General features: G+C 32.2%; 1 protein-coding gene across 4 annotated transcripts in view; it reads left to right on the forward strand.

The window, feature by feature from the left end:
* The window catches only part of LOC136971547 (sodium-dependent proline transporter-like), a 168,667-nt gene that overhangs the window by 66,658 nt on the left and 76,357 nt on the right, over positions 1-25,652 (forward strand). For all 4 annotated transcript variants that reach the window (XM_067266171.1, XM_067266243.1, XM_067266106.1 and 1 more), the window contains exon 3: positions 23,037-23,171. In XM_067266171.1, the coding sequence (XP_067122272.1) occupies positions 23,037-23,171 (135 nt within the window). The remainder of the gene's footprint in view (positions 1-23,036; positions 23,172-25,652) is intronic.

A 25,652-nucleotide genomic window follows, 5' to 3' on the forward strand; every position in this document is an offset into this window, starting at 1 on the left:
ACTGAAGAAACAGATCTGGAATAAGATGGTTGGTTACTAATTCAAAACTTTTAAGAAAAAAGAGTTCTTTTCTTCTAAAATTTATATTCTTACAAGTCACAAAAAAAGCCAAATTATAAGTGATACTAAAACTGATTTTTGAGCATATTCTGCTCAATGTATAGACTTCCACTGCCAGCATAGATATTCTGTATCCAAAGTAGTTTTGAATATTGTAAGATTTATTTCTTGTTTATTTATTGGTTGATACAAAAACAAACTGTTCTTTACTTTCTTGAATGTCCCATAACACACAATCCCAAACACTTTCACACTGTCCAAACATAATTTCCCATATCTCATGAAAACTCCTAGAATACTCTCCTGTCCACTGTTATGCTTAATCATACTTTTATACTTAATGAATCATCAAACACCTGATGTTGAGAAATGTTTATTAAACAAACATTAACATTTTCAACCCAATGTGATATGTTTTCGGCCATCTTCAGATGCAACCGAAATTTGAACGTATTTTAACTCATTTATTTTAAACTATTTTAAAGAGCTGAGTATAATATTTAGTTAGATATACTTTTATTATTTTAAATTTATATAATTTTTTTAGATATATTTTAAAATATTGTTTATAAAATATCTTGCATATAAAGTAGAATAATGATGTTTTGTTTAATATTTTACACATTCAAATATCCATTTTTTATACTAGATACATCCAATACACCTTATTGCTGAGAACAGATATTTATTACCTAAAACTAAAGTTTTCGGCCCAATTTATGGGCCATCTTCAGGTTACAGTTGTTCAACTCTAATACAAAATCGAACACGTTCAAAATTAAACCAAATTAGAACATACGTTTAAATTAAACTAATAGAACAAGCATACCACAAAATAACAAATAACAAAAATCAAAATAACACGAAAAATGAAAATGAAAATAAAATAAAATACTGTGACTGGTCGTAAATCTTAAGGAACAATTCCTTATGCATTAACCCAGATACCTACTGAGTCACGGCAGACGCATTATTATGTGTGTTACTTTTTACTATGTATTTCCAGGATGACGGTAACCCCGTTGCATCCTTATAATTTAAACATCTGTCAGCCAACTCGCTCTGTAGATTTCGCATTTCTCAGTTATGGATGACAGTGTTGGCGAGCGTACTTTTGCAAGAATTTTGGCATCCTCCCATTCAACAACTGAACCATCTGCTTGCGCCATTTTGGATAGGTAATAAATATCTGTTCTCAGCAATAAGGTGTATTGGATGTATCTAGTATATTCATTAAGAAGCTGAGTCTGAGTAGGTGATTATCCATTTTTTGTTGAATTACTCATTTCAGTAACTGTAAATAATGTTTTCATTGGTATATTTTCTCATTCATTCCTAATTATATCTTAAAGTAATAACAAAAATATTTGAAAATATATTAATTACATATTTTAAAATAACATTTAAATAAAATTATTATGAATAATTATTTAACAACTTTTAAGTTTAATGAATAAAATTGAATTATGAGATTAATTAAATCAAATGTGAAAAGACTCTTTATGATTGGCAAATATAATTTTTATTTTCCTGGCTCTGTTATGTATAATAGAGGGAAAGTATAGTGATTGGTCAAAAAATGACCTCCCAAGATTTTTACATTTTTGGACTCAGGAGATCTTGAAATGTTGAGAAATGCAAAATTTTTTCTGTATGTATGGATGTTGGTGTTTGTGGGGGCACAATTTTGTTTACTCTCTTTGAAACTTAATAACTCCTGTGTTTATTGTCAAAAATTTCTGAAATTTTGCAGGGAGGTTTGCATATCAGGGGAATTGATGCTATTAAATTTTGGTGTTAAAGGTGAATGGGGTAGGGAGATAAAGAGGATCACTTGTCATATCTTGATTAGAGTCAGACTTATTGACAAGTTTCCTTGCTATTAGCATTTACTATTTTTTATAAAACTTGTCCCTACTCTGAAAATTAAGCTTTTTGCCATTTTATAATAATTAAAAATATAAAAAGATTTTAATAATAAAATGTAACAGATGTACCACAAGTGCAGTTTTAAATGCTGCCGAGAAAGTTAAACAATTTGTTGCTGGATTTTTTATAAAGGCAGTGAAATGGAAAAGATTTATATATTTACTATGTTAATTATTTTGATTGATAAACTCCAGACTTCTCTAAGATAGAAAAAAGTTCTAATTTTATTCAAAATATACAATATAAACTCAATTATCCTAAACTCTGGATTATCTGGTTTTCATAAAAGAACAGAATGGGTAGTGTTGTACTGTACATATCACTGAGTATAATACACAGAAACCAAACTCTCAATGTATTTGGATATCACTACATCATCATCTGTTTGTAGTGCTGTGAAGCTAGGTAATATGAGTAACATTATGTTAGATTTTGAGTAAATTAATTTACCTTCAAATACATTAATTGAATTATGGTATTTATTGTAGGTACATGAAACCTTAAATGGACAATTCTTGATATTACACCAAAACACAAAAACAGACAAGTTTATCCTAAAGACATTTGGTCCTATCAAGTTTGAATGATTGAGTCGCTACTGTATATATAAAGTGATATATTTCATTCATTCATTCCAAATATAAAATAGATACAAGTCAATGCTTTTGATTATTGATTTTGAATTTTCAATATGATAAACATTTTCTTTGATGACTAAAGTATATGTATGTTTACATTATATTGATTATGACCATTGTTGTAATATTAAATATTTAAATTTATTTTTTTCACTTTTTAATCTTTGCAATTATTGGCTTATTCAAAGATCTATTGTCTTCAGTTTGTGAATTATTTTTCTGTATATTAATTAACAGATTTGTTTATAATAAATATAATATAATATATAATTATAAGTCTTGCTATCTAATCTGATTAGATAGCAAGACCTATAAAAAATTGAATTCAGCAGAAATTATTGTTACCAGACATGTGTTTCTGCTTATTAATATTGCTTTTCTAATATTGCTTAATATTGCTTTTCTAATTTTTTAAAATGATCTCAGATCAGTTCAGAAATTTTGATAAGTTTCCTGAATATAAAAATGAATAATTTCTGAGACTGAAGAAAGGAACTGTAGGAATCTTGCCATTCGAAGAATTGGAAAGAAAAGATAAATTTAATGAATACAATGAAAAGATGAATACAATGCACTTAGCTGCTTTACATCATATCAGAATGATCCATCATTGAACACTTAAAATAATAAATTGCTTAATAAAGTCTGTTGTTTTCTCCTATTTTAAAAGTAAAAAGTAAAATAAACCTTATTATTTTCCAAAGAATAGAAAATTAAAAGCAATTTAACTATGAGAAAGATAAGATAACTTTAAAAAATTTATACTTATGATGAAATGCAAACAGATTACTAATTCCTAAAAGGAAAGGTCAGGTTGTCTTCAGATGTATTCCAGAACATAAAAGTGAATTAAAAAGATGATTGTTTTGATGAAGAAAAATACTTTATTTTCAGTCTTAATTAATGTAAAAATTAAAATCCAGTAAAATTTTTGTTTAAAAGTTGCTAATTGTTTGCTAATTGTTTTAATGTCTAAAGAGGGAACATTTTTTTATGAACTGTTACTGTTAGACTAGATGTTGCTTGTTGGAGAGATTAGTAAAAACTGGCATAACTGGTTATATAACAAAGAATACACAAAGAGTACACTGTCTTGACTCACGGAAGGTCAGTGCTGGAAAGGGGAGTGTGAAACGAGGTCACTGTCCCCAAGGGGTCAACAACGCCACCAATTTTTTATTATGTAATGGAAGAACATTTACAAAACATCACGACACAATGCGTTGTTCGTAACAATGTCGTATAACATTTGACAATAATTTTGATAGTTGATTCCAACAGTTACCAGCAAAACATTAAATCTGTTTGTAAATTCATACTTTTGATCAGGAGTGTACAGTACATTTGAAACTATATATATTTAAAATTTATTGAAACTAATGTAAACTAGAGTTTCTGGGAATTCTCAAAAGTATTTCTTTTACATACATTAAATATGATTTTTATGAACTTAATTTGAGATATGTATCTGGCCTTAAGAATTAATGAAAGTAAATATCAAATTTGAAGTGAGAATTAAAGCCAAATGAACTATCAGATTATTGGGCTATTTTAAGGCTAATTTTAATAATTAATTATAAAGTAACTTGACTAGAGATAAGAGGATGGCTTTAATTAAAATTGTGGAATAGCTCATTTATCTGAAGTCTCCTAAATGTGGCTGAAAATGTTTGTGTTTCTATTAAAATTTTGTGCTGGAGTATGTATTTTTGCTTTATTTTTAATTTAAAAAATTTGTTGGTTGGTGAATTGTTTTTTGTCCTTATGTTACAATATGAAAGTATGAGCACTAAGTTTTGGCTCTATGGAGGTCTTATCAACACTATTGACATTGTCAGAGTAATCACACAGGTTTATTATGACAACAGTGTGCATTTTGGACAGGTCGTCTGTCTCTCTTCAGCTGTATTTGTTATAATTTGGTGGGTATACAGGCATCTACAAAAATACAAGAGTTTTTCGTTGCAAACATTTGGGTTTATGATTAAAATATGGTAGTATAAAATTATATTTTTATACATTCATAAAAGGAACATTCTATTTTGTTGTATTTTTAGGATTTTTCACAGCCATTATATTATATTTTCCATACATATCAGACGACCTGTCTGAAATGCATACTGTTGCCATAATAAACCTATGTGTATTCTGTGTTATTACTCTGACAATGTGAATAGTGTATGATAAGTCCTTCATATAAAAAAATTGGGTTATGATTGAATGTTTATATATGAGAATTAGGTAAATTAAATAAATTTAATTTAATGTGTAGAACATCATTATTTATTAATCATTTCTCTTATGGAGTACTAGAAAAAGTCTACTTATGGTAGAAATCAAGCCCACAACATTATCAAGAATTGTAACATTTTATTATGTCATTACCTGGAAATTATCAACAGTGTTATTTTTATTAAAATTGCTAGAATTAAGCAAGACTTTTCCAATGTGAGGAATTTTAAATAAACCTTTTGCATCAAGAATAATAATAATAATAATAATTCAAAAGACAACAACAAATTACTGGTTAATATTAATACAGTATATTTTCTATGGGTTTGGAATTGTGTTATCCTCTCTTTACAGTGGTGGATTTTTTTCCTTGTGGCTGCCTCACAAATTTCCATTAACTCCAGATATCTGGCATGTGATCTATCTGTTCTTTTATGTAGGATGTTTGGATCACCAGCATATGCTGATAGGGTGGTGGTTAATAGGCCTTTGGATATATCAGCTTGGTGTTCCTGTAGGCAGGTGGTTTTTTTTTTTTTTAACTCTTTCCGCCCTGTGGGCACTAAGAGGGCCTCTCTTAGTAGGCCCATTATGGGTTCGGCCAGGCCCACAATGGGGCGACCGGGTGGTGAGGGACGGGGCCTGACATATCCGAACGGACCACCTCCCAAAAAATTCCTGGGGATTTCTCGACCCGTTCGGATTCAATCCCGGGTCCCCCAGAGCGGTAGGCTGCCATCTTGACTGCTTGGCCATCTGGCCTTTAGGCAGGTGGTTATGTGTCGACATGTGGCTCCTACATATTCTAATTCTTTGTTAGATCTATGGTTCATAAGGGAAATGGAATATATCTCCATTGAGTATTGCCAGGTCAGCAGGTCTTTGGCATTATTAATTAGATTAAATATGGATAGGTTTTGTTTGAATGCCACTTTGATATTTGTTGTTTGTGATTTGTAGTTATAAATGTATATAAAATATAATTAGTGCATTATCTTTCATTTTAAATTATTTACAACCATGTGTTTGCAATTTGCTAAATTATAATTTTATTCTGTAGTCATTGAACATGCTATTATTGTACAAACTCTGCAAGCCTGGAATATATTATAAAAATTGCAACCAACTGAACCTTAAAAGAAATTCCAGGATATTCTATTGTAAACTCTAACGTTTTCGATCTTCAGGATGAACACTATATCCTGAGGAGGATCTCCTGTAAAGATTGAAAATGTTAGAGTTTACAATAGAATATCCTGGAATCTTTTTTAAGGTTCAGTTGGTTACTATTTTCATGCTATTATTTAAAAATAAATGGATTTAATATGATAATTATATATTTGCTCAGAAAATATGTTTATAAATTTGGGTATGCATTTGAAGTATATATAAAACATATAAGTTTGAAAAATATGTTGTTTTCACATTTTAAATTTTCAAAAATTATGTGCATTATTATTATTTACAAGAAATGTTTTTTGAACCATCTATTAGAATCAGTTTGTATAAAACTTTAAAGTTCAATTGAGCCAAACTTTAATAGAGTAAATAATGACTGACATTTTTTAAGATATCAATTTATTAGGCATTTTATTTTTTGTTACTCTGTTTAATATAGAGTAACAAAAAATAACTACATATTACTACTATATTAAAAATGTTATGACATTTAAATGCAATGATTTCATCTGTAAATTTTCTGCTTCTGCCTACATATATTGAAAACATTTTAAGTTTATATTAAATAAAATTCAAACACTTTTTTTCTCTACTGTTATAATAAATGAGCTTGTAGACAATTTCATCTCTATTGAGTGATTTTGAATAAATATCAAAGTTTTATTAATATTATTATTAGTTTGGTCCATTTTTCTGATATAACAGAAGATATTTTTGAAATTTTGAAAAGATTAAAATAGGAAGGATTATGTCTAATATTGAGTGGAAACAGTCTTTACATATGAGATTAAGCTCCCTAATTAGAAGAAATTGTCTTGACAAATTCAATAGCTGATGGAAGGCATATCCAGGGTCATACTGTATATAATGCTACAGCATCTCTCATTTGTAATCAGTTTTGTTACTTTAAAAATAAATATAATACATATTGCATGACTTCAATTACTTTAGAATTACTTTAGTTACCTAATCTTACTTAGATAACTAAAGTAATTCTAAAGGCTTGAGTAACATTCTCCATAACATGACTGGCATGTATTTTGGTCTCTCTGAATCTGCTTTGAGTAGCAACCAAATTCTCAAAATCCTAGATATGTCACTAAGATGATGTAATAGTTGTGGATTTGATATAGTATAGTTTTCTCAAAGACAACAATATGTGAATATCACATCTAGGCATTATGAAAGAGAAATTTCTCTACTATTTCTTAACAATAGTTCAAGTTCAATAACTAGCTCAGGATTCATTTGATGATTTTTAATCATTGACAAGGAACAAGTTATCCTAAAGAACATGGGAGAAAAATTAAGATGGAAACAGGTCAGATCATGGATGACTTCTAACAAGCATGCTTAATGATTTTGTAGCCATTCTGTACAGGAAATATTTGTAATTCAAAATATATAGACAATACAATTAATCAGATTTACTACTGACTAAGGCTTAGGATAAGCCATGTGCTTATCCTAAGTATTAGTCAAAGAATAGCACTGATTAGATGGGAGATCTGGGATTGAATCCAGAGAGAGAATCCCAGGAAGTTTTCTTGAGTGTCTATGCTAGATATGTGAGACTGATTGGGCCTGGAAAACGTTCATCTTAATGTTCACTTGACAGAGAGTAAAAAAATATAAAGTTAAGGAATAGCCAGGGTTTCCATATTTTTTCATTTATTGGTTTTTTAAAAAAAATTGTAATTAATAGAAATAACTTACATGTTAATACTGTATGCTTTTCATCTATCCTGTAGTATAGAATATCATTTGAATTCAATCTTTATACTAACTTACAGAGCAGGACAGAAATTAAATTTTTTTTTTTTACTGTAGAGTTGTAGTCTTGATGTTAAGAATAACAATATCTTCTTTCAAGACTGTTTTAATAATTTCTAATTACAACAAAAGAATAGTGTCTAGAAAAATATGAGATAAAAAAAGTTAAGATTTGAATGGATGGAAGGGTATTAGATAGCTCAATGATATCCCTCTTATCATTTAGACATCTTGTTGATAATGCCAAACAAAAACATATTCTTGTTCCTTGTAAAATTCATGTAATATGTATCCTTGTAATATGCAAATGGCCTCCAAAAGAAATGCATTATTAATTTTTTTTTGTTTTAATAAAGTTTCCAGTCGTGATTATGAAATTGCTACAGAATATAGATATTATTCATATTTCTATGCATACATAACCATGAAAGAGATGGCATTGGAATTGAACATCGGAGAAGCAAATATAATGATACTTGACAAGTTGGAATCTTCAAAGATGTGTAACAGATGGTTGCCTTATCAGCTGACAGAGACCGCAAAGACTACTATAATTTGACAGTTTCTTCTGAACTGTTGGCATGTTTTTGAGGTTGAGGAGGATGATTTTCTGTCATACATTGTGACAGGAGATGAAACATGGCACCACCATTTTGAGCTAGAAACCAAGCAACAATCATTGGAGTGGCACCAAGTGAATTTTCCTCCAACAAAGAAGCAGCTTTGTTGACCCATACTTGACAAAGCTTGATTGCTTATAATCCTAATTGAAAAAGAATTACATTGAATTCTGCAAAATTATCTTATGGGATACCAGTATACCATCTCCAACCCTCTACAGTTACTATTGTGAATTAGGAGTATGATGTCATCTGGTAACAAGTAATTTATTGTATTGGACTTCAACTCTATGCACCCCAGTAAGGCTAGAATTCTACTTTTGTGCACTGAGGGATATTCTTTTCTTCAGTGTAAATGACATAAGTAAGTACCATTATCAGCTCCTTACCCTAGCACACACACACACACACACACACAGTGTTACACTTCTCACTTTTTACTTTCAATGAACATACATGTCTGAAAGTGAGCTATACCAATGATTAGCTTTATATCGAGACCTCTGTGAAATAGTTATTACACAAATATAAATATCCATAATCTTGATAATTATATTAAAGCCAAATGATTGCCAGATTAGAAATGGTTATTCAGAAGATTCTTTCTAACTTGTGATCCATAGTATTATAAAGGTGCTGCATTTAATGCTTTCATATGTAGAGCATACAAGCACTACTCTCAGGCAAAAGACAGACAGCTTGAAATAAATTGTAGTCTACGAAACTATGCTATTATTTTATTATTATTATTAATTATTTTCTCGGTTTCCTTTTTGTATGTATCGGGTTTTCTTGGTTTGTACCGTGTCGCGTGGAATTTTCTTATGATGTCACCTTAGGATACGTGAGAAGCTTTCTGATTGGTCCAGAGTGGGACAATAAGTGAAGCGGACTTCCGGAGAGCGGGAAATATAAATTGAGGGACTCTCACGATTGAGGACACTTTTTGGCTGCTTTTGGATTCGTCGAGGAAGGTTGCCGAGGAAGGGTCAGCAAGGACGTCGGAGTTAGACCGGGAGAACAGGAGTCTAGAAAGGGCGACCACTTTCAGTCGGGAAGCACAATCCGTTTCCATCGTAGTGTAATTGAGAAGTATCAACGAGGGACGTACTTCTGGTGACGTAAATTACGTTCAGGTATCGGAAAGAACTATTAGTTTTGTGAATTAACGTAAAGAAAAGGAACGCTTGGAACTCGAGATCGTGTTGCATTTACTTAACATAATACCGTGATTCGTCGAAGGCTAATATATGCAATTATTGTATAGAAGGAAAATGTGTATGTATATATGTATATAGAGTATTGTAAATTTCGTTAGTTTTAAGTCGTGTATCGTGTAAACTTGAGGGTTAGGAAGCATCTCGCGGTTATTGTACTGTTAGAATAAATTACTGTTGTTTCGCCAAATTCGTGCACGTGTAATTGGTCATTACTTGAGTCCTTAACATACATCCTTATTACATCCGTGGACTTAGATCCATCGGATAATCAACATTGGCGTCCGCGACAGGATATTGATCGGGTTGTTTGTTGTAAAAGGACCGACCAAACGTGCATCTTGTATTAACCCCTCATCCTACTGCCGCTTATATCTGTAATTATAGCCATTGGAATTGTAAATTATATTATTGTAAAACCAAAAGGTTTCGGTAAACTATGGATGAACAAATTACCAGCGGATCTTCAGGGGCAGGGGAATTGGGCAATGTGCCTATTGTAACGGGATTTATGGGCATGATCCCATGTTTTTCGAACCTGCCCGGAGATATTTTAGATGTGAGTAGGTTTTTCCAAACCGTCGAGAACGTCGCGTCGTTGGCAAGCTGGGATGAGACTGTGAAGGTCACCGTAGTTCAAGCCCGCCTAAAAGGTGAGCCCTTGTCTTTATTTTTCGATTTAAGGGACCAGGGCGTCATGAGCTATGATGAAATAAGGAGGGCTCTTATAAAGTGCTTTGGTCGTAAAGAAAAAGAACAGGACCCGTTTGATCAGGTATTAAAGATCTCCCAGAGAAGAGGGGAGAGGGTTTGCGAATACGGGATTAGGATTAAGTCGTTGTTTTCACGAGCGGTGACGCGCAATTCTAATTTAGCGACGCTTCGCGACAATGCTGTTAAGGAATGCTTTATAAAAGGACTACTAGCGGAGATTAGGAGGCAGGTGATGCAGAGGCGGCCGGACACCTTGGATGAGGCGATAGTAAAGGCCGAAGAAGAAGAGGAAATCGAATCGGCCTGCAACAAACGAGGTGGGATAAGTGAGGTATGCGCAAATGTTGAGCATGAAAGGGGGTTGGAGAGAAGGGAAGTACAATTGGGTAAGCGTGTAGAGGAGTTGGAGACTCAAATAAGGAGTTTGACCGAGTCCATGGCATCTTTACTCGAGCACATGAAGGGGAACAATAACCGCGAGAGGTGGGGAAAAGAGCGCCGTTGTTACACGTGTGGTGAAATAGGCCATATTTCGAGAAAATGCAACAAGAGAAGAGGTTTAAACTAGTCAGAGGTCATTTGAAAGGTCAGGCGAATGACCGGTTAGTTAAATTAGAACTGACCAGAAAGATCCACTTGTCAGACCGGGGGTTACCGATTGTAAGAGGTGTAATCCTAGGACGTGAAATTGCTGGTCTAGTAGATACAGGTGCAGAAAGGACCGTAATTAAGAATGAATTGACTGAATATATCAGGCGTGAAAATAGGAATTGGGTGGTCCCAAACAATTCATGTATTAGTGGGATGTCGGGAGCACTCATAAACAGTGATGAGGCCGTAGCAATCGAGTGCTGTTTCCACGATGGGAAAAAGGTATGCACGACAACACCAAGTGTTGGGTTTCCTGAAAGGGCAGGTTACGAGATGATCATCGGGATGGACATTATTTGCCAGCACCCTGGGCTGTTGGTGGGGATCGAATCAGTGGTTAAGGCAGATAAGCAAGGTCGTGAAGGGAGATTTTGTATTAATATAAATAGTGAGGTAGGGGTGGCAGAGGTAGAAAGAGAGGTGTGGAGATTGGATCACCTAGATGAACCGGTTAAGAGGAAAATAATAAATATTTTGAGAAAGTATCCGGACGCTATTGCTAGCGAAATTGCCGAGTTATCTGGCACTAGCAGACATATGCACTCTGTTAGCCTGACGTCGGAACGTCCGGTCAACGTTAGACAGTACCGAATTCCGTACAGTTACTTACCTGGCCTTAAGAAGCAAGTTAGTGAGCTGATAAAAGCAGGTATATGTGAGGAGAGCTCATCGGAGTGGAACTCTCCTATACATGTTGTTCCTAAAAGCTCTGGTGAGATTCGTATCACTTTGGACCTGCGAAAAATTAATGATATAACAGAACCCCAAATATTCCCGATGGCTCGAATAGACGACATCTTATCCCAACTTAATGGGAACAGATATTTCTCGGTATTGGACTTAAAAGCAGGGTATTTCCAGATTCCTCTAGATCCCAAGGTAAGACACATATTTGCGTTCTCCACACCATGGGGAAAATACCAACTTTGTAGGATGCCTCAGGGTGGGAAGAATAGTGGGAGGTTTTTCCAATACATTATGACGAAGATCTTAGCAAAATTTGTCGGAAATAGCTGCTTTGTGTTTCAAGATGATATTGTATTATTTTCACAAAGTTTGGAGGATCATCTTGAGCTTGTCGATCGAGTAATTAGTACATTAAGGGATGAGGGCCTAAAATTAAATCCGAGTAAATGCCAAATATTAGCAAAGGAGGTGAGATATTTAGGACATATTATTAATAGCGAGGGTGTGCGACCTGATCCCAACAATGTTGAGTCGATCAAGAAAGTGGAAACACCTCGTAGTGTAAAAGAGGTCCGCAGTTTTCTCGGTGTGGTTGGATTTTTTCGGAATTTTATCCCGTCGTTTTCCGATATCGCTGCTCCATTAACAGAACTCACCAAGAAAGGGAAGAGATTTTTATGGAGCCCAGAATGTCAGAGAGGTTTTGAAAAGTTAAAAGAGGCAATAGCAAGCCCACCAATTCTAGCTCACCCGGATTTTGATAGACCATTCTATTTGCACACTGACGCATCTGACAACGCGGCAGCTGCGGTGCTCGAACAACGGCACGAAAAGGGACTGGCTCCGATAGGCTATTTTAGTAGGAGATTTCAAGGGGCAGAAATCAATTATTCCACAATTGAGAAAGAATGTCTAGCAATTGTTTTAGCCTTAAGACACTTCAAATTTTTAATTCTAGGCCAAAAAACGATAATACTCTCTGACCATAAACCCCTTGTGTTCCTTAGCAACATTCAAAATGGGAGCAAGCGTCTGACTCGTTGGATAATGGAGATTATGGACTACCATATAGAAGTCCAACATGTGAAAGGCGTTGACAATAAAGTAGCGGACTTCCTTTCGAGGAACGTTAACGGGGTTCATCACTTCGATGTTGAATCTACAAGGGCTGTAATCCCTAATAGATACGAGATTGGTTTATCACAGGATCGCGATGAAACTTTTGGCCCCATAAAAAGGGATTTACTGAGAAGCCCCGGGAATAGAAATATTGGGAGCTATATGCACCAGTATGTAGTAATAAGCGAATGCCTGTATAGAAGAAGCCTCTTGAAGTCCCGTGACAAGTATGTTAGCCAATTATGCGTAGGGGAGGATCTTGCTAGGGAAGTGATTAAGGCTGTTCACGAAAACAATCTGTCGGGGCATTGGGGCGTGCGAAAAACTATAATTAACATTGAGAAACACTATTATATTCGGAATTTGAGGGAGAAGGTCGAAGGTGTCATTAAGACGTGTGAAAGGTGCCAGAGGCATAATGTACACAAAGGAAAGGCTCCGTTCCAAGAAAACGAGACGGCTGAGGCACCTTTCCAAAAGATTGCTGTGGATATAGTAGGACCTATCCGCACATCGAGCAGCGGTAACCGATTCATCCTTGTAATAGTAGATATTTTCACTCGTTTCGTCGAAGCACACCCTTTGAAGGACCAAACTGCATGGTCTGTGAGTAATACAATATTTAATGAAATCGTTTGTAGGTACGGTGCCCCAGAAGTAATTATTTCCGATAGAGGTACCAACTTTCTATCATCTTTATTCTCGGACTGTTGCAAGTGGTTAGGAATTAGGAGGAACATTACTACCGCTTATCGACCTTGTGCGAATGGCACGTGCGAACGGGTGAACAGATCGTTAGTCGAAATGATAACTAAATCCTCTGACGATGGGAGAGTCGAATGGGATGAAATGATACCTTCTGCATGTTTTGCCTATAACAATTCGCACCACACTGCCATAAATGAGTCACCTGCCTTCCTCTTGTATGGTGTTGATCCCCGTACCCCTAATATCGAATACCTGCCTGATGATATGTCTACCGATGAGCGTAGGGCATTCCTGGTCACGAAACTCCGTGCATTACGGGAAAATGCGAGTATCCATGCGCGAAATTACAACAAGAAAGGAAGGGATTATCGAAGCAAAGGGAGAACATTAGTAAGTTTTTCGGAAGGGCAGAGGGTTTGGGTGAGAAAGAAAGGTGTTAAAGGGAATAAGTTTTCTTATAATTATAAAGGACCCTTTCGGATCACCAAGGTGATAAACCCAACTACGTATCGTGTGGAGGGTTGCAATATGAAGGATCAGGAGACTGTCCATGTCGATCGCCTAAAACCTTGCTATGGCTATCCGATTTGTAATAAGAAAAAAAAGAGGGAGGATAGAGGAATTGTACTGGAGGATGATGATGAAGTCCTGGATGATCGGTTGGTGAGGAGACGTGGGGTGGTCACTAACACGCAAGGTGTTGACACAAGTGGTGTGCAGAAGTGCACTGACCTTGAGGTGCGTAAGAAACCTTATAACCTACGTGAACGCAAAATTGATTTCCGTAGTTTGCACTACGGGAAGTGAGTCGCTTGGGGGGGGAGATATGTAGTGCTACGCAACTATGTATTATTGTTATTATTATTATTATTAATTATTTTCTCGGTTTCCTTTTTGTATGTATCGGGTTTTCTTGGTTTGTACCGTGTCGCGTGGAATTTTCTTATGATGTCACCTTAGGATACGTGAGAAGCTTTCTGATTGGTCCAGAGTGGGACAATAAGTGAAGCGGACTTCCGGAGAGCGGGAAATATAAATTGAGGGACTCTCACGATTGAGGACACTTTTTGGCTGCTTTTGGATTCGTCGAGGAAGGTTGCCGAGGAAGGGTCAGCAAGGACGTCGGAGTTAGACCGGGAGAACAGGAGTCTAGAAAGGGCGACCACTTTCAGTCGGGAAGCACAATCCGTTTCCATCGTAGTGTAATTGAGAAGTATCAACGAGGGACGTACTTCTGGTGACGTAAATTACGTTCAGGTATCGGAAAGAACTATTAGTTTTGTGAATTAACGTAAAGAAAAGGAACGCTTGGAACTCGAGATCGTGTTGCATTTACTTAACATAATACCGTGATTCGTCGAAGGCTAATATATGCAATTATTGTATAGAAGGAAAATGTGTATGTATATATGTATATAGAGTATTGTAAATTTCGTTAGTTTTAAGTCGTGTATCGTGTAAACTTGAGGGTTAGGAAGCATCTCGCGGTTATTGTACTGTTAGAATAAATTACTGTTGTTTCGCCAAATTCGTGCACGTGTAATTGGTCATTACTTGAGTCCTTAACATTACATCCTTTCATATGTAGACATCAAGCACTACTCTCAGGCAAAAGACAGACAGCTTGAAATAAATTGTATCAACGAAATTGCTATAAAGCATGGATCTAATTTCTGGATTGTCCTGTACTGTAGAGCAGCAGCCAGAAAGTAAAGAAATGGACAAGCCTGTATTGTTATAGAATTATGACTTGTGTATAGTTTATTATTGTAGCTGTGCGCCATATGTATTTTGTAGTTATATGCATGTATTTTATATTTTATTATTATTTCTATTTCTCTTTCATCGCTTTCCTTTTTTGTTCTATTGTCTATCTTTTCTGGAATTTCCTTATTCAAACTTCATTTCCTTATATGGGCATAGTGAACCTTGTGAAACAATAGAAGGATATGTAGCCCGAAGGGCAATAGAGAGGGAGTGTGGACAGTTGGGGTTTGAGCCATGGAAGAGACAGATGTGAGTGTCAGCTATTCTGGTACGTTTTAGCACCGTGCAGAATAGATGAGGGATGTAAACTACGGAGGAGAAAGCCATTGAGAAGCCATCAGATGATCTAAGGAACGAAAACGTGAATATTAGAACCGAGTAATTAATTCTGAAGTGACAAGAACAGTAACCCCCGATTTTTGACATCAAAGAAAGATCCATGCACAAGTGACCACCTTAAGAATTCAGATATGGAACATTGGGTACCCATTTCTCTATTCCCTCAATCTGTCCTATCCTCTATCCTATTCTTCAGTAATATAATTAGTTATAGGTTTTAATTTTCGATTATTTTATGTTATTGTATATGTTACAGTAAAAACCCGTTTTTAGTGAAAACACGTTTTAACTAGTTGAAACTAGTTTTTACTGGATGTCATTGTTAAAACTAGAATTTACTGCTAGTCAAAAATGAATTTGAGTTAAAACTAGTTTTAACTAGACAAAACGGGTTTTAACAAAATGGCTTAGTAAAAACTGTTTCGACCAAGGTCATTCAGCTAACACGTTCCTATAGTGTATGATGAATTTCGTATCGCTTTAACCCTTTTCCCCTGACATCTGGTTTACGTTTATTTTGCGATCCCTCCTAAGGCAATATAGGTCAGTCAGGCGATATTATTTTAAAAATTCACCAAAAATCAAATTATCATTATATCTATATGAAAAAAATCACTTACATTTATTAATATCTTTAGTTTTAAATACGATATTTTTCAATACATTTTATTAGAAAAATTTATTAAAAAAAAAAAAAATAATATATATCAGAATATCAGAACTGACACATAAACTTGATAATTTGTAACATTTTGTGAAAATTAACATTGTCTAGTTACATAGTTGTTTGCTGGCACTGAGCCAGAAAGACGTAGAATATTGTTTTGTACAATTCGATATAACACTTATGCATGTATGTTTATTCGTTGTGAAATTATTGCACATTATATCTAACATTTGTTTGAAATCAAAATTTTATACTGCTATCAACTAATATAATGAATTATTATACTTCATTCACTTCATATCGAACGAGATTATATCTGTTGTTAATAAATTTTACAAAAATCGATATTTACCAAAGTAACGATGAATAGGTACCCTCAAAGTTTTGCTTAAAAAGCCAGGGTACCGATCGATCGGTACCCTGGCTTTTTAAGCAAAACTTAAAAGTGACTTTAAGGTGCCTTCAGGGACAAAGGGTTAATTAATGTTAATAACACAGATGTGTGACCAATATTTTCAATAAATATCGTATTAAATAATACAAATGTTTTAATCCCAATCATCACTTTATTTATTTCCCCCAAACATATTTATGTAGCTAAAATTAGTTTTAACTAATGTTAAAAGTTAAAAAGTTAATGTTTGATTTTAGTTATATCTAAAATCAAAACATGTACAGCAGTAAATTCTAGTTTTAACTAGACAAAATGGGTTATAACAATGACATCCAGTAAAAACTAGTTTCAACTAGTTAAAACGTGTTTTCACTGTAACATATACGTGTTATACCACATAGTCAGTGTTGAGAATTTTTGCCAATCCTATAATTTTGTCGCACGGTATGATTCCATGATTATCTGTTTCTAATACTAATAATTAATATTACAAGTGTCGCATGTCGGAATCGAGACTACCTGGCATCTGGTATACAAACCTGTACATTATCTTAATAGTGCAATTAAAATTTCCTTTGTTCATCTACTATCTTTGGTTATTTGTGAAACCCCTTCATTTTAACAACATATTGTTTATTTCATCATGAAAAAATTTATTAAAAGATTGAACATATGAAATTACTAGCTTTAATTCTTGTATTTAATTATGTCATTGTTTTATAATCTTTAGTTTACAACATTTAATACAAATGAAAAATATTTTTAAAGTCCTTAAAATATATCTTATGATGCTTTCTAAAGATTATAACATTTTGATTTTTTAACATAATTATCAATTCTTTTGTTTTGCTGCTTAACATTTTAAAATTTATTTGATTTTTAAGTATTTTGAAAATTAAAATATTAAAGTTATTTTTAATATGAATGTATATTTGATAAAATTTTCTTCAAATCATAATTTAATATAATTTTATATTTAAATTATAAAATGCAATTTAATTAATTTTGGTTAAAATAACATTTTTAGGCCATTATCTTCAAATTACTTTCAAGTAATTTACTATTTTATATATAGAGATTTAGATTAATTTTTGTTTAAATTATCAGCGATCAGAAATTATAACTGAATTTTTTCAGAAATAATACTGTTTCAGATGAAAATGCTTACTTACTAAATATTTGATTTTTATTTTTTTATGTTTGTAACATTGCAATAAACTACAAATATAACTACAAATAATTTATTTATTAAATCAATATTTATGGTTTATAATTTTCCTGAAATGTTTTCAGAATCTTTTAATGTTCCAATACTATATATAGTAACTTTAAAATTTTTATGTTACAGATATTTAGTAATCAAAATTTATTTATGATATAATTGTCCACAGTTCTTGTTATTTTCCTGTCAATTAGTTTTTAATTATTCCTATCTATCTATGATATAAATATTATAGCTTTAATGAAATTTTATTTTGAATAAGTAACTAACTCATATATTCATAAGGAAACTCTAGTTACTTTCAGAAACATTTTCAGGAATTAATAATAAATTAATTAATTTTGAAAACAGAAATTATAAGAATAAAGGATAAGTTGATTTAGATCGGTGTTTTCCAAACTGTTTTGGACTACTCCCCTTTAGTGCAAATGGTTTATTAGCATCCCATAAAATCAGTCAAAAATGATACATTGAAAATAAAATTATAAGCATATATTTTATAAACAAAATACAGTAGCCCTTCATTATATCTCAGATTCGCTTTTTATTGACCCCCAAATTTTAAAAGCACTCGAGTCAACAAATTTTAAATTACCAATTGCCATTGAATTTCTTCTTGTAACAAAATACTGTATTTTATTTCTTCCATTGTCCTTGAAACTGCCACTGCAGGTAAAACAATAAATTTGTCAAGATCTAAATAAGCAAAACAGGTGGACAGATCAATTATCAAATATGTTTTCTTTTGATATTAAAGTTGTTTATTTATTGATTTTAAGCACTGTCTCCTCATTTACAAGTTTCTGTGAAATTCCAAATTCACTACCTAATGTGTAAAGAAAAGATTTCTTTATTTCTGAATGGAAAGTTTTAAAATTTTTATACAGTAGTAACTTTATTTTACTTTTTAGAGAATTTTTACTCTGTAATTTTATAAGTTTTGATGTTCTATTATATGTTCAATATTTATTTTTTAAGTTTTCAATTACTGTATTTTTATAATTTTTATTGAAAAATATAAATTACACAAATTTTTTAATAAGCCATCTATTATGAAATATAGTACTGTATAATAAAATTGCAATTGATATTTTGTTTTATATTGACAATATTTGTCTTTAAATGTCATTGTTAAAGAAACAATAATTCTAAATGGGCATTGGTGGTATCAATGTTTACGTAAACATCAATTAATATGATATAATCATGAATAAAATTCAGTGTTGCAAAACTAAGCTTATTTTATATCAAAAACGTGCTGATGAAAGAATAGAGATTCCATAGCATGTATAATCTGTTTAGTATAAGTCCAGAATTTTTAGAACTTGGTTATATTGCACCATCGTATATTTTCTTTATCTCTGACAAGCACAATATAACAAGGGGCTACTGTAGTAATTTTTTGAAGTATTTTTAATTATTTTTGTATTAATCAAGTACTTTATGTAAAGGATGGGCTTAAAATGGTAAAATTTTTTTCACACCTTATTCAATAATATCATCTCTCCTCCAGAATACATGCTCAATATTAGTAAGCAGGACATTTAAATCATTCCATTTCACAATTTGCAGTTTGGGTAAGACAACAGACTATTATTATTCTAAATACAGTAAAGCCTTGTTATTTCCATATCAGATAATTTGAATTATCATGTAATTTGTAATTCAAAGATAAGTCTAGTCCCCAGCCAAGTATTTTGCATATAATTTAGTTCGGATAAATCAAAATATGCCTACAATGAAATTTAAAGTCATTATCTGGATTGGTGACGTACAGAAATATTGTTTAATTTGAAATCTTCCATTATATTAAATGTTTATAAGAAAGTTTCCACACCCAATTTGAAGTTTTAGTTTTATCAATTATACATTGTTGATTTATTGGATGTCCATTTAAGGTCACTCAGATATTGTAGACGTTGCCAATGAAGAGAGAATTTTTTTATTTTTATGGAAGAAATCTGTTTTGGTACTTAGATTTTTGCAAAAAATGTCCAAAATAATTATCATTTCAATAATTCCAAAGTCTATTAAATTCATGTGAATACGATAGAATACATAATTATAGCTTTAGCTGTTAATAGCGCTTGTTTTCATCAAATCATAAATTTTCATAATCTTAAACACAAGATGGCAAATACTTCACAGAACTAGCCATTGGGCCTCTAGATAAAATTTGCATTAATTCTTATTGAAGCACTTAAGCTTCTTTGGTACATTATTTTCAGGTCTTGCTTTGATATTGAATGTAATTTGTGGTTACATTTTCATTGTTTTCAAGTAATAACTTGTAATATTAATGCATTTGTAAACAAACATATGAAATTATGAGGGGTGGATCCAAAAAAAAGGTTACAAGGGTAATAAAAAATAATTTATTAGTAATAGACTGAAAATACAAAAGGGAATTAAGAGGCATACTTGCCAATGCCTTTTCCACATAATCACCAAATCTATTTAGGCATTTATCTGAATGCAGGACCAACTTGTATAACCCGGCTTGGTAGAAATCACATCCCTGCCTGTTGAGCTAGTTCTCGGCAGCTGTTTTCACATTACTGAAGAGAACCTTGTTCTAGATAAGTGTTTCTTCATTTTTGGAAAAAGGAAATAGTCACTGGGTGCCAAATCTGGGCTGTACGGGGGGGTGGCTCCAGACTTCCCACTTGAACTTTTGCAGCAATTGTTGAATTTTGCAAGCAATATAGGGCCTGGCATTGTCATGTAGGAGGATGACACCATCCCTCAACATGCCAGGGTGTTCGCGTCAGATGCCCGCAAGAAACGAATCACAGCTTTGCACCTCCAAGTGAGACTACTTTTCTAAACATTTTACCATTTTACCATCACTCTGATGCATTAGCGTTTGCTAATGCGTTAGAGTGATTAAAATGGTACCCTACACTAGCTACCCGCACAACCACTGTAAGACAACTAGTACCATCTGTCTCCACTCTGGGAAAAAAATACTCTGGGGAACTTCTCTCCACATTAATTACTTTTCAAATGCTGCTGCTTGTAATCTTTTTTTGGATCTACCTACGTATATAGGATAATGTCATAATTTTATTCAATAATTACAAAAAACTTTGATTCAAAAAAAGTTTGGATAATTCAAAGTCATGTTGTTTTGGCCTCTTGAGTTTCAAAATAATGAGGTTTTATGTTGTTAGATTCTTTCAAACAGTATCACAACATTGTCAGAACAAAACTTTTGAATAAAAATAATTAGGATGAAAATTTTGTGGATATTGCATGTTTCAATGTAATGGATTTGGTTTGATCATTAGGTGAAGGCAGTATAATACATGGACAATCTGCCAAGTGAAAATGCTTCCTGGGAGGACTTTCTTTGAGAAACTTGCCCTATTTAGGTATTACAAACATGAAGAAAACCTGGAAAACTTCACATGGCCAGTCCATTGGTCATGCATGAACCTGCAACCAACTTCAATGGTTTATCCATTTGCTGTTTCAGTGTAATAGTTAAACTTATCAAATGAAAGAATAAAATTTATTCTGCTAATATTTTAGCTTTATTTAAATTAAAAAAATAGCTTAACATTACAATTTTACCTATTTTCTCCTATATATCATATATTTGTTATTAAAGCCAAACAATTGCTATTTTTCTGCTACTATTAGTACTTAAATTATAAGTAATTTGGTATTAGAGGTAGGTGTTATTATAATTAAATAATTATAATAAATTAATATTTAAAAATAATTTAGAATATTCTGGAAGAAAAGAATCAGCCTGGAGCGGGACTTGAACTCACGATTCCCATTATCATGCATATGCATTACCAGCCATGCTACCCAGACTCTGAGCAACTCTTCACTTCCAGACATACTGTATTTAATTTTCAATATAACCATCATTTGGCAATCATTATGTCAATTATTTGACTTTAATTAGTAATGTTGGGTTTAAGATGTTTATATATGTATTTATTATTCATAAGATGATGCTATCATTGAGCTTAAAGCCAGTGAGTTTATGAGCAACTACTATTTTCTTTAATAATTTCAATTTCTTCAATAATTTAGTTAGTAGAAAAATTTTACACAGAAAGAAAAAATAACTTAAGAAATATCTGGATGTGGATGAATAATAATATCAATTATAAATAAGAATACATAGTAAATATGTATTGCAGCTATGACCATGAAGAGCACTGCAAAAGTGTGTAGAAGAAATACCATTTTGCTCTTTGATGATGATTGTGCACTCAACTTCAAAGAGTAAAATGGTCTGTGCATAGAATACCAATGAATAAGCATTCACAACATAGTGCATGCTTAGTCCTGTTTTGTTCACTTCATTCATATAATTATGATATTTTCTTATCACATTTACAAAGAGTGCTATTCTGGTGCCTCCTAAGCATAAAGTCATATTTCTCGAAAAATGATTTTAAAACTGATAAAAATTCATTCTGAAACAAAAAAAGATTTTGCTATTGAATTCCAAAAGATTCACTATAACAGTGTACCTGATTGAAGTTCAATAGCAAAATTTGTTTCAAAATGAATTTTTATCTCCTGACCTTCCAACACCACTATAACACCTTGAGTCTTTTGCTACCTCAAAGAAGCAGAGTGCCCACTTGGGGATCATTGATCTAGCTAGAAATACAATACTGTTTGCAGACTATATATTCATAAACCATTATATTATGAATGAACTTTAGATATTAATATATCTATAACTTGAAACGTTTGAGAGTTATATAATACTGATAGTAGGAAATTAAATTTTCTAGAAAAGATGTAAAATATAAAATGTTAGCATTTCTAGATTTATAAATAATAATTTCGTGTAATAATAGTTTTATCTTTTCAAAAAACATTATTGTTTTTCTCCTTAAAAAATATCAATATAATGTGATGAAATAATGGTAACTATATATTTAAGTAAAAATAAATTACTGTAATTTCTTGCATATAACTCACAAAAATTGCTAGAATGTATAGCCTGCACCTGTTTTCAAGTTGACATCAAAATATGAGTAATCTGTGGGTTATAGGGACGAAATTATGGTAATAAATTTAATGATTATAGATCAAAACTGGGCTTTTTCAAGTTGCATGTTTTAATTAAAATTACTTTTTTTTAGGTGCTTTTCTTATTCCATTTATATGTATGATGTTATTAGCTGGCTTGCCTCTCATGTTTATGGAATTATCTTTTGGACAATATGCCAACCTTGGTCCAATTGCCATTTTTGAAAGATTCTGTCCATTATTTCAAGGTAAAAATAAAAAATTATATGTTTAATGTCATGATTTATAAATTTTATAGAAAAAATGTTTTGTGTAGTTCATATATCAATTTTAAAACTATTAGCATGCCTAACTAAGTGTGACCTCAGCTTTAGCATAAATAAAAACAGAAGATTTATATGACTTAGGTTTTTGCATTATCTCTCCATCTGATATTTTAAAATATTAATGAATAAATTTAATTTCATTATATATTTTTGCTTTTGTAATTGTATAGCACAGTTGATAACATGAACACACAAAATGTTTTCAAATTATCAAATTGAAATTAACTACTAATATTAAAATCAAGATATAAGCCATTAAATAGAATGTTTAATAAATATTTTGAATGCTTAGCTCTCTTCTAAGCTAAAGGTCTAACACAGTGTTTCTCAACCTTTTTGGACCAAATGCCCCCGTTGTAAGACCCGCTTCTTAATTCGCCCCCCTATAAATTTTAACTGATAAAAATTGTACGATAATCCCTAATATAAGGTAGATTACATTAGGCGTTAGTAAGATATATCCAAAGAAATTTGAAAGGAACAATAGTAGAATAACATTTATTAGTTATAAATTTAAATTAATTTACAAAAAAAGTAAGATACATAAAGTAATGTGTTTTAATTTTAACATAACAAAGAAATAATAAACTAAATGAAATTTTAATGAGAACCTTGAAGTTGGTGATCTTGACAAAGTTTAATAATATTGGGTTCTAATTTTGACAGATATATCTTAAGTCACCTTGTTGGCAAATGTTGAGGCGATTTCTTTGCTTAGTCAGCATTTGAGAAACCGCACTAAAACCCTTTTCCACTAGGTATGACGTTGGAAATGCCATGATTAATAGTCTTATTTCTATCCATAGTCTCTGAAATGTGTTAGTACTGCTAATTTTTATCCAAAATTCTTCTAAAGTACTATGTTCAAATGAATGTTTCGCTTCTACATTTGCCTGCAAATCTATTAATATTTCTTGAATGTGCGAAGGAGCATTAGTAGGATCAGCACTAAATGGATTAATAACCCAATCAGGAATATGAATATTTTCAACATCTTTAAACCAAAGTTTCATATCTACAATTAGGCTTTCCAAATGCTTATAATAAACTGCAATATTTTCGTCCTGTACAATTATATTACTTAAACAGGGAAATAAAGAAAAATCTTTTCTACCCATGTTATTTTTATAGAGACTTAATTTATTTATAAAACCAATAATTAAACTTTTCACTTTAATTATGGTCACATTGTTTCCTTGCAGTTTCAAAAGTAATTCATTTATTTTTGCATATATATCTGCCAAATAAGCTATGTCACTCTTTAAAACAGATATCTCCATTGGAAAATTATAATTTGTTGATTCTAAATAACTAATGACTGTATCAAATAAGTTGAACATTCTTCTGAGGCAACTTCCTTTAGATAGCCACCTGACCTCCGTGTGCAATAATAGGCGCTCATATTCTTCATCATTTTCATGGCAAAGTTGCCGAAATAATCTATCATTAAGTGGGTGTGCTTTTATTTTGTTAATTATTGATTTTACTAAATTCATTGTTTCATGTAATCTCCCGCCAATGGATTTGGCAACCAAGTGTTGCCTATGAATTATACAATGAATTGTAAAGATATTTGGATTTTCTTCCTTCAACATGGTTAGAAAACCACGATGACGTCCTACCATCGAAGGGGCACCATCCGTTGCACAGGCCAATATATTTTTCAAAGGAATTTGTTTTTCATCAAAATACGTTTTAAAACATTCATATATTGATGTGCCTTTCATATCAGTGACTAAATGTCTGCAGAATAACATTTCTTCGATGATTTTTGAATCCTTTATGTACCTAACGTAAACCATTAATATTAAAATAAAAATAAAATAATCAACCATTCCAACTTCAGCAAAAATTCTTTAATCCTAAGAACGTTTTCAAACGCATTAAGCGTCCATCTTCAGTTACATCTTTAAATTAAATATGAAATTCGAACAAATATTAAATTCGAACAAATATTATGTAAATTAACGGTACGATTACAATACATAAATAAATACATAAAATATGCCATTAATATTGCATCACTATCCCGTACACTACTCTCATCCAACTGTATAGTGAACTCTCGTGTTTGGAGATCCGCAGTTAGTTGATTTTCGACATCATTGGCCATTTCACTAATCCTTCTTGATATGGTATCATTACTTAATGGAATCATTGACAAAATATTGGCTGGATCCGCTGAAGTCATGGTAAGAACTTCCTTTATAACCGGTAATAATAATTTCTCTCCAATATTATGAGGTTTCGCATTTTGAGCTATTATACGTGAAATCTTATATGACACCTCCAATCCCTTATTTATATTTGTGGTTGCTGTTTTGAATACATCCGTTATTTTATTTCTTTTGGTAATCATCGTTTTTAAATTTTCGAAATATTCAATGTCTTTGTCCTGCTTGT

This window comes from Centruroides vittatus, unplaced genomic scaffold (assembly GCF_030686945.1).
Source record: "Centruroides vittatus isolate TY-2023 unplaced genomic scaffold, ASM3068694v2 contig_10, whole genome shotgun sequence".
Lineage (NCBI taxonomy): Eukaryota > Metazoa > Arthropoda > Arachnida > Scorpiones > Buthidae > Centruroides > Centruroides vittatus.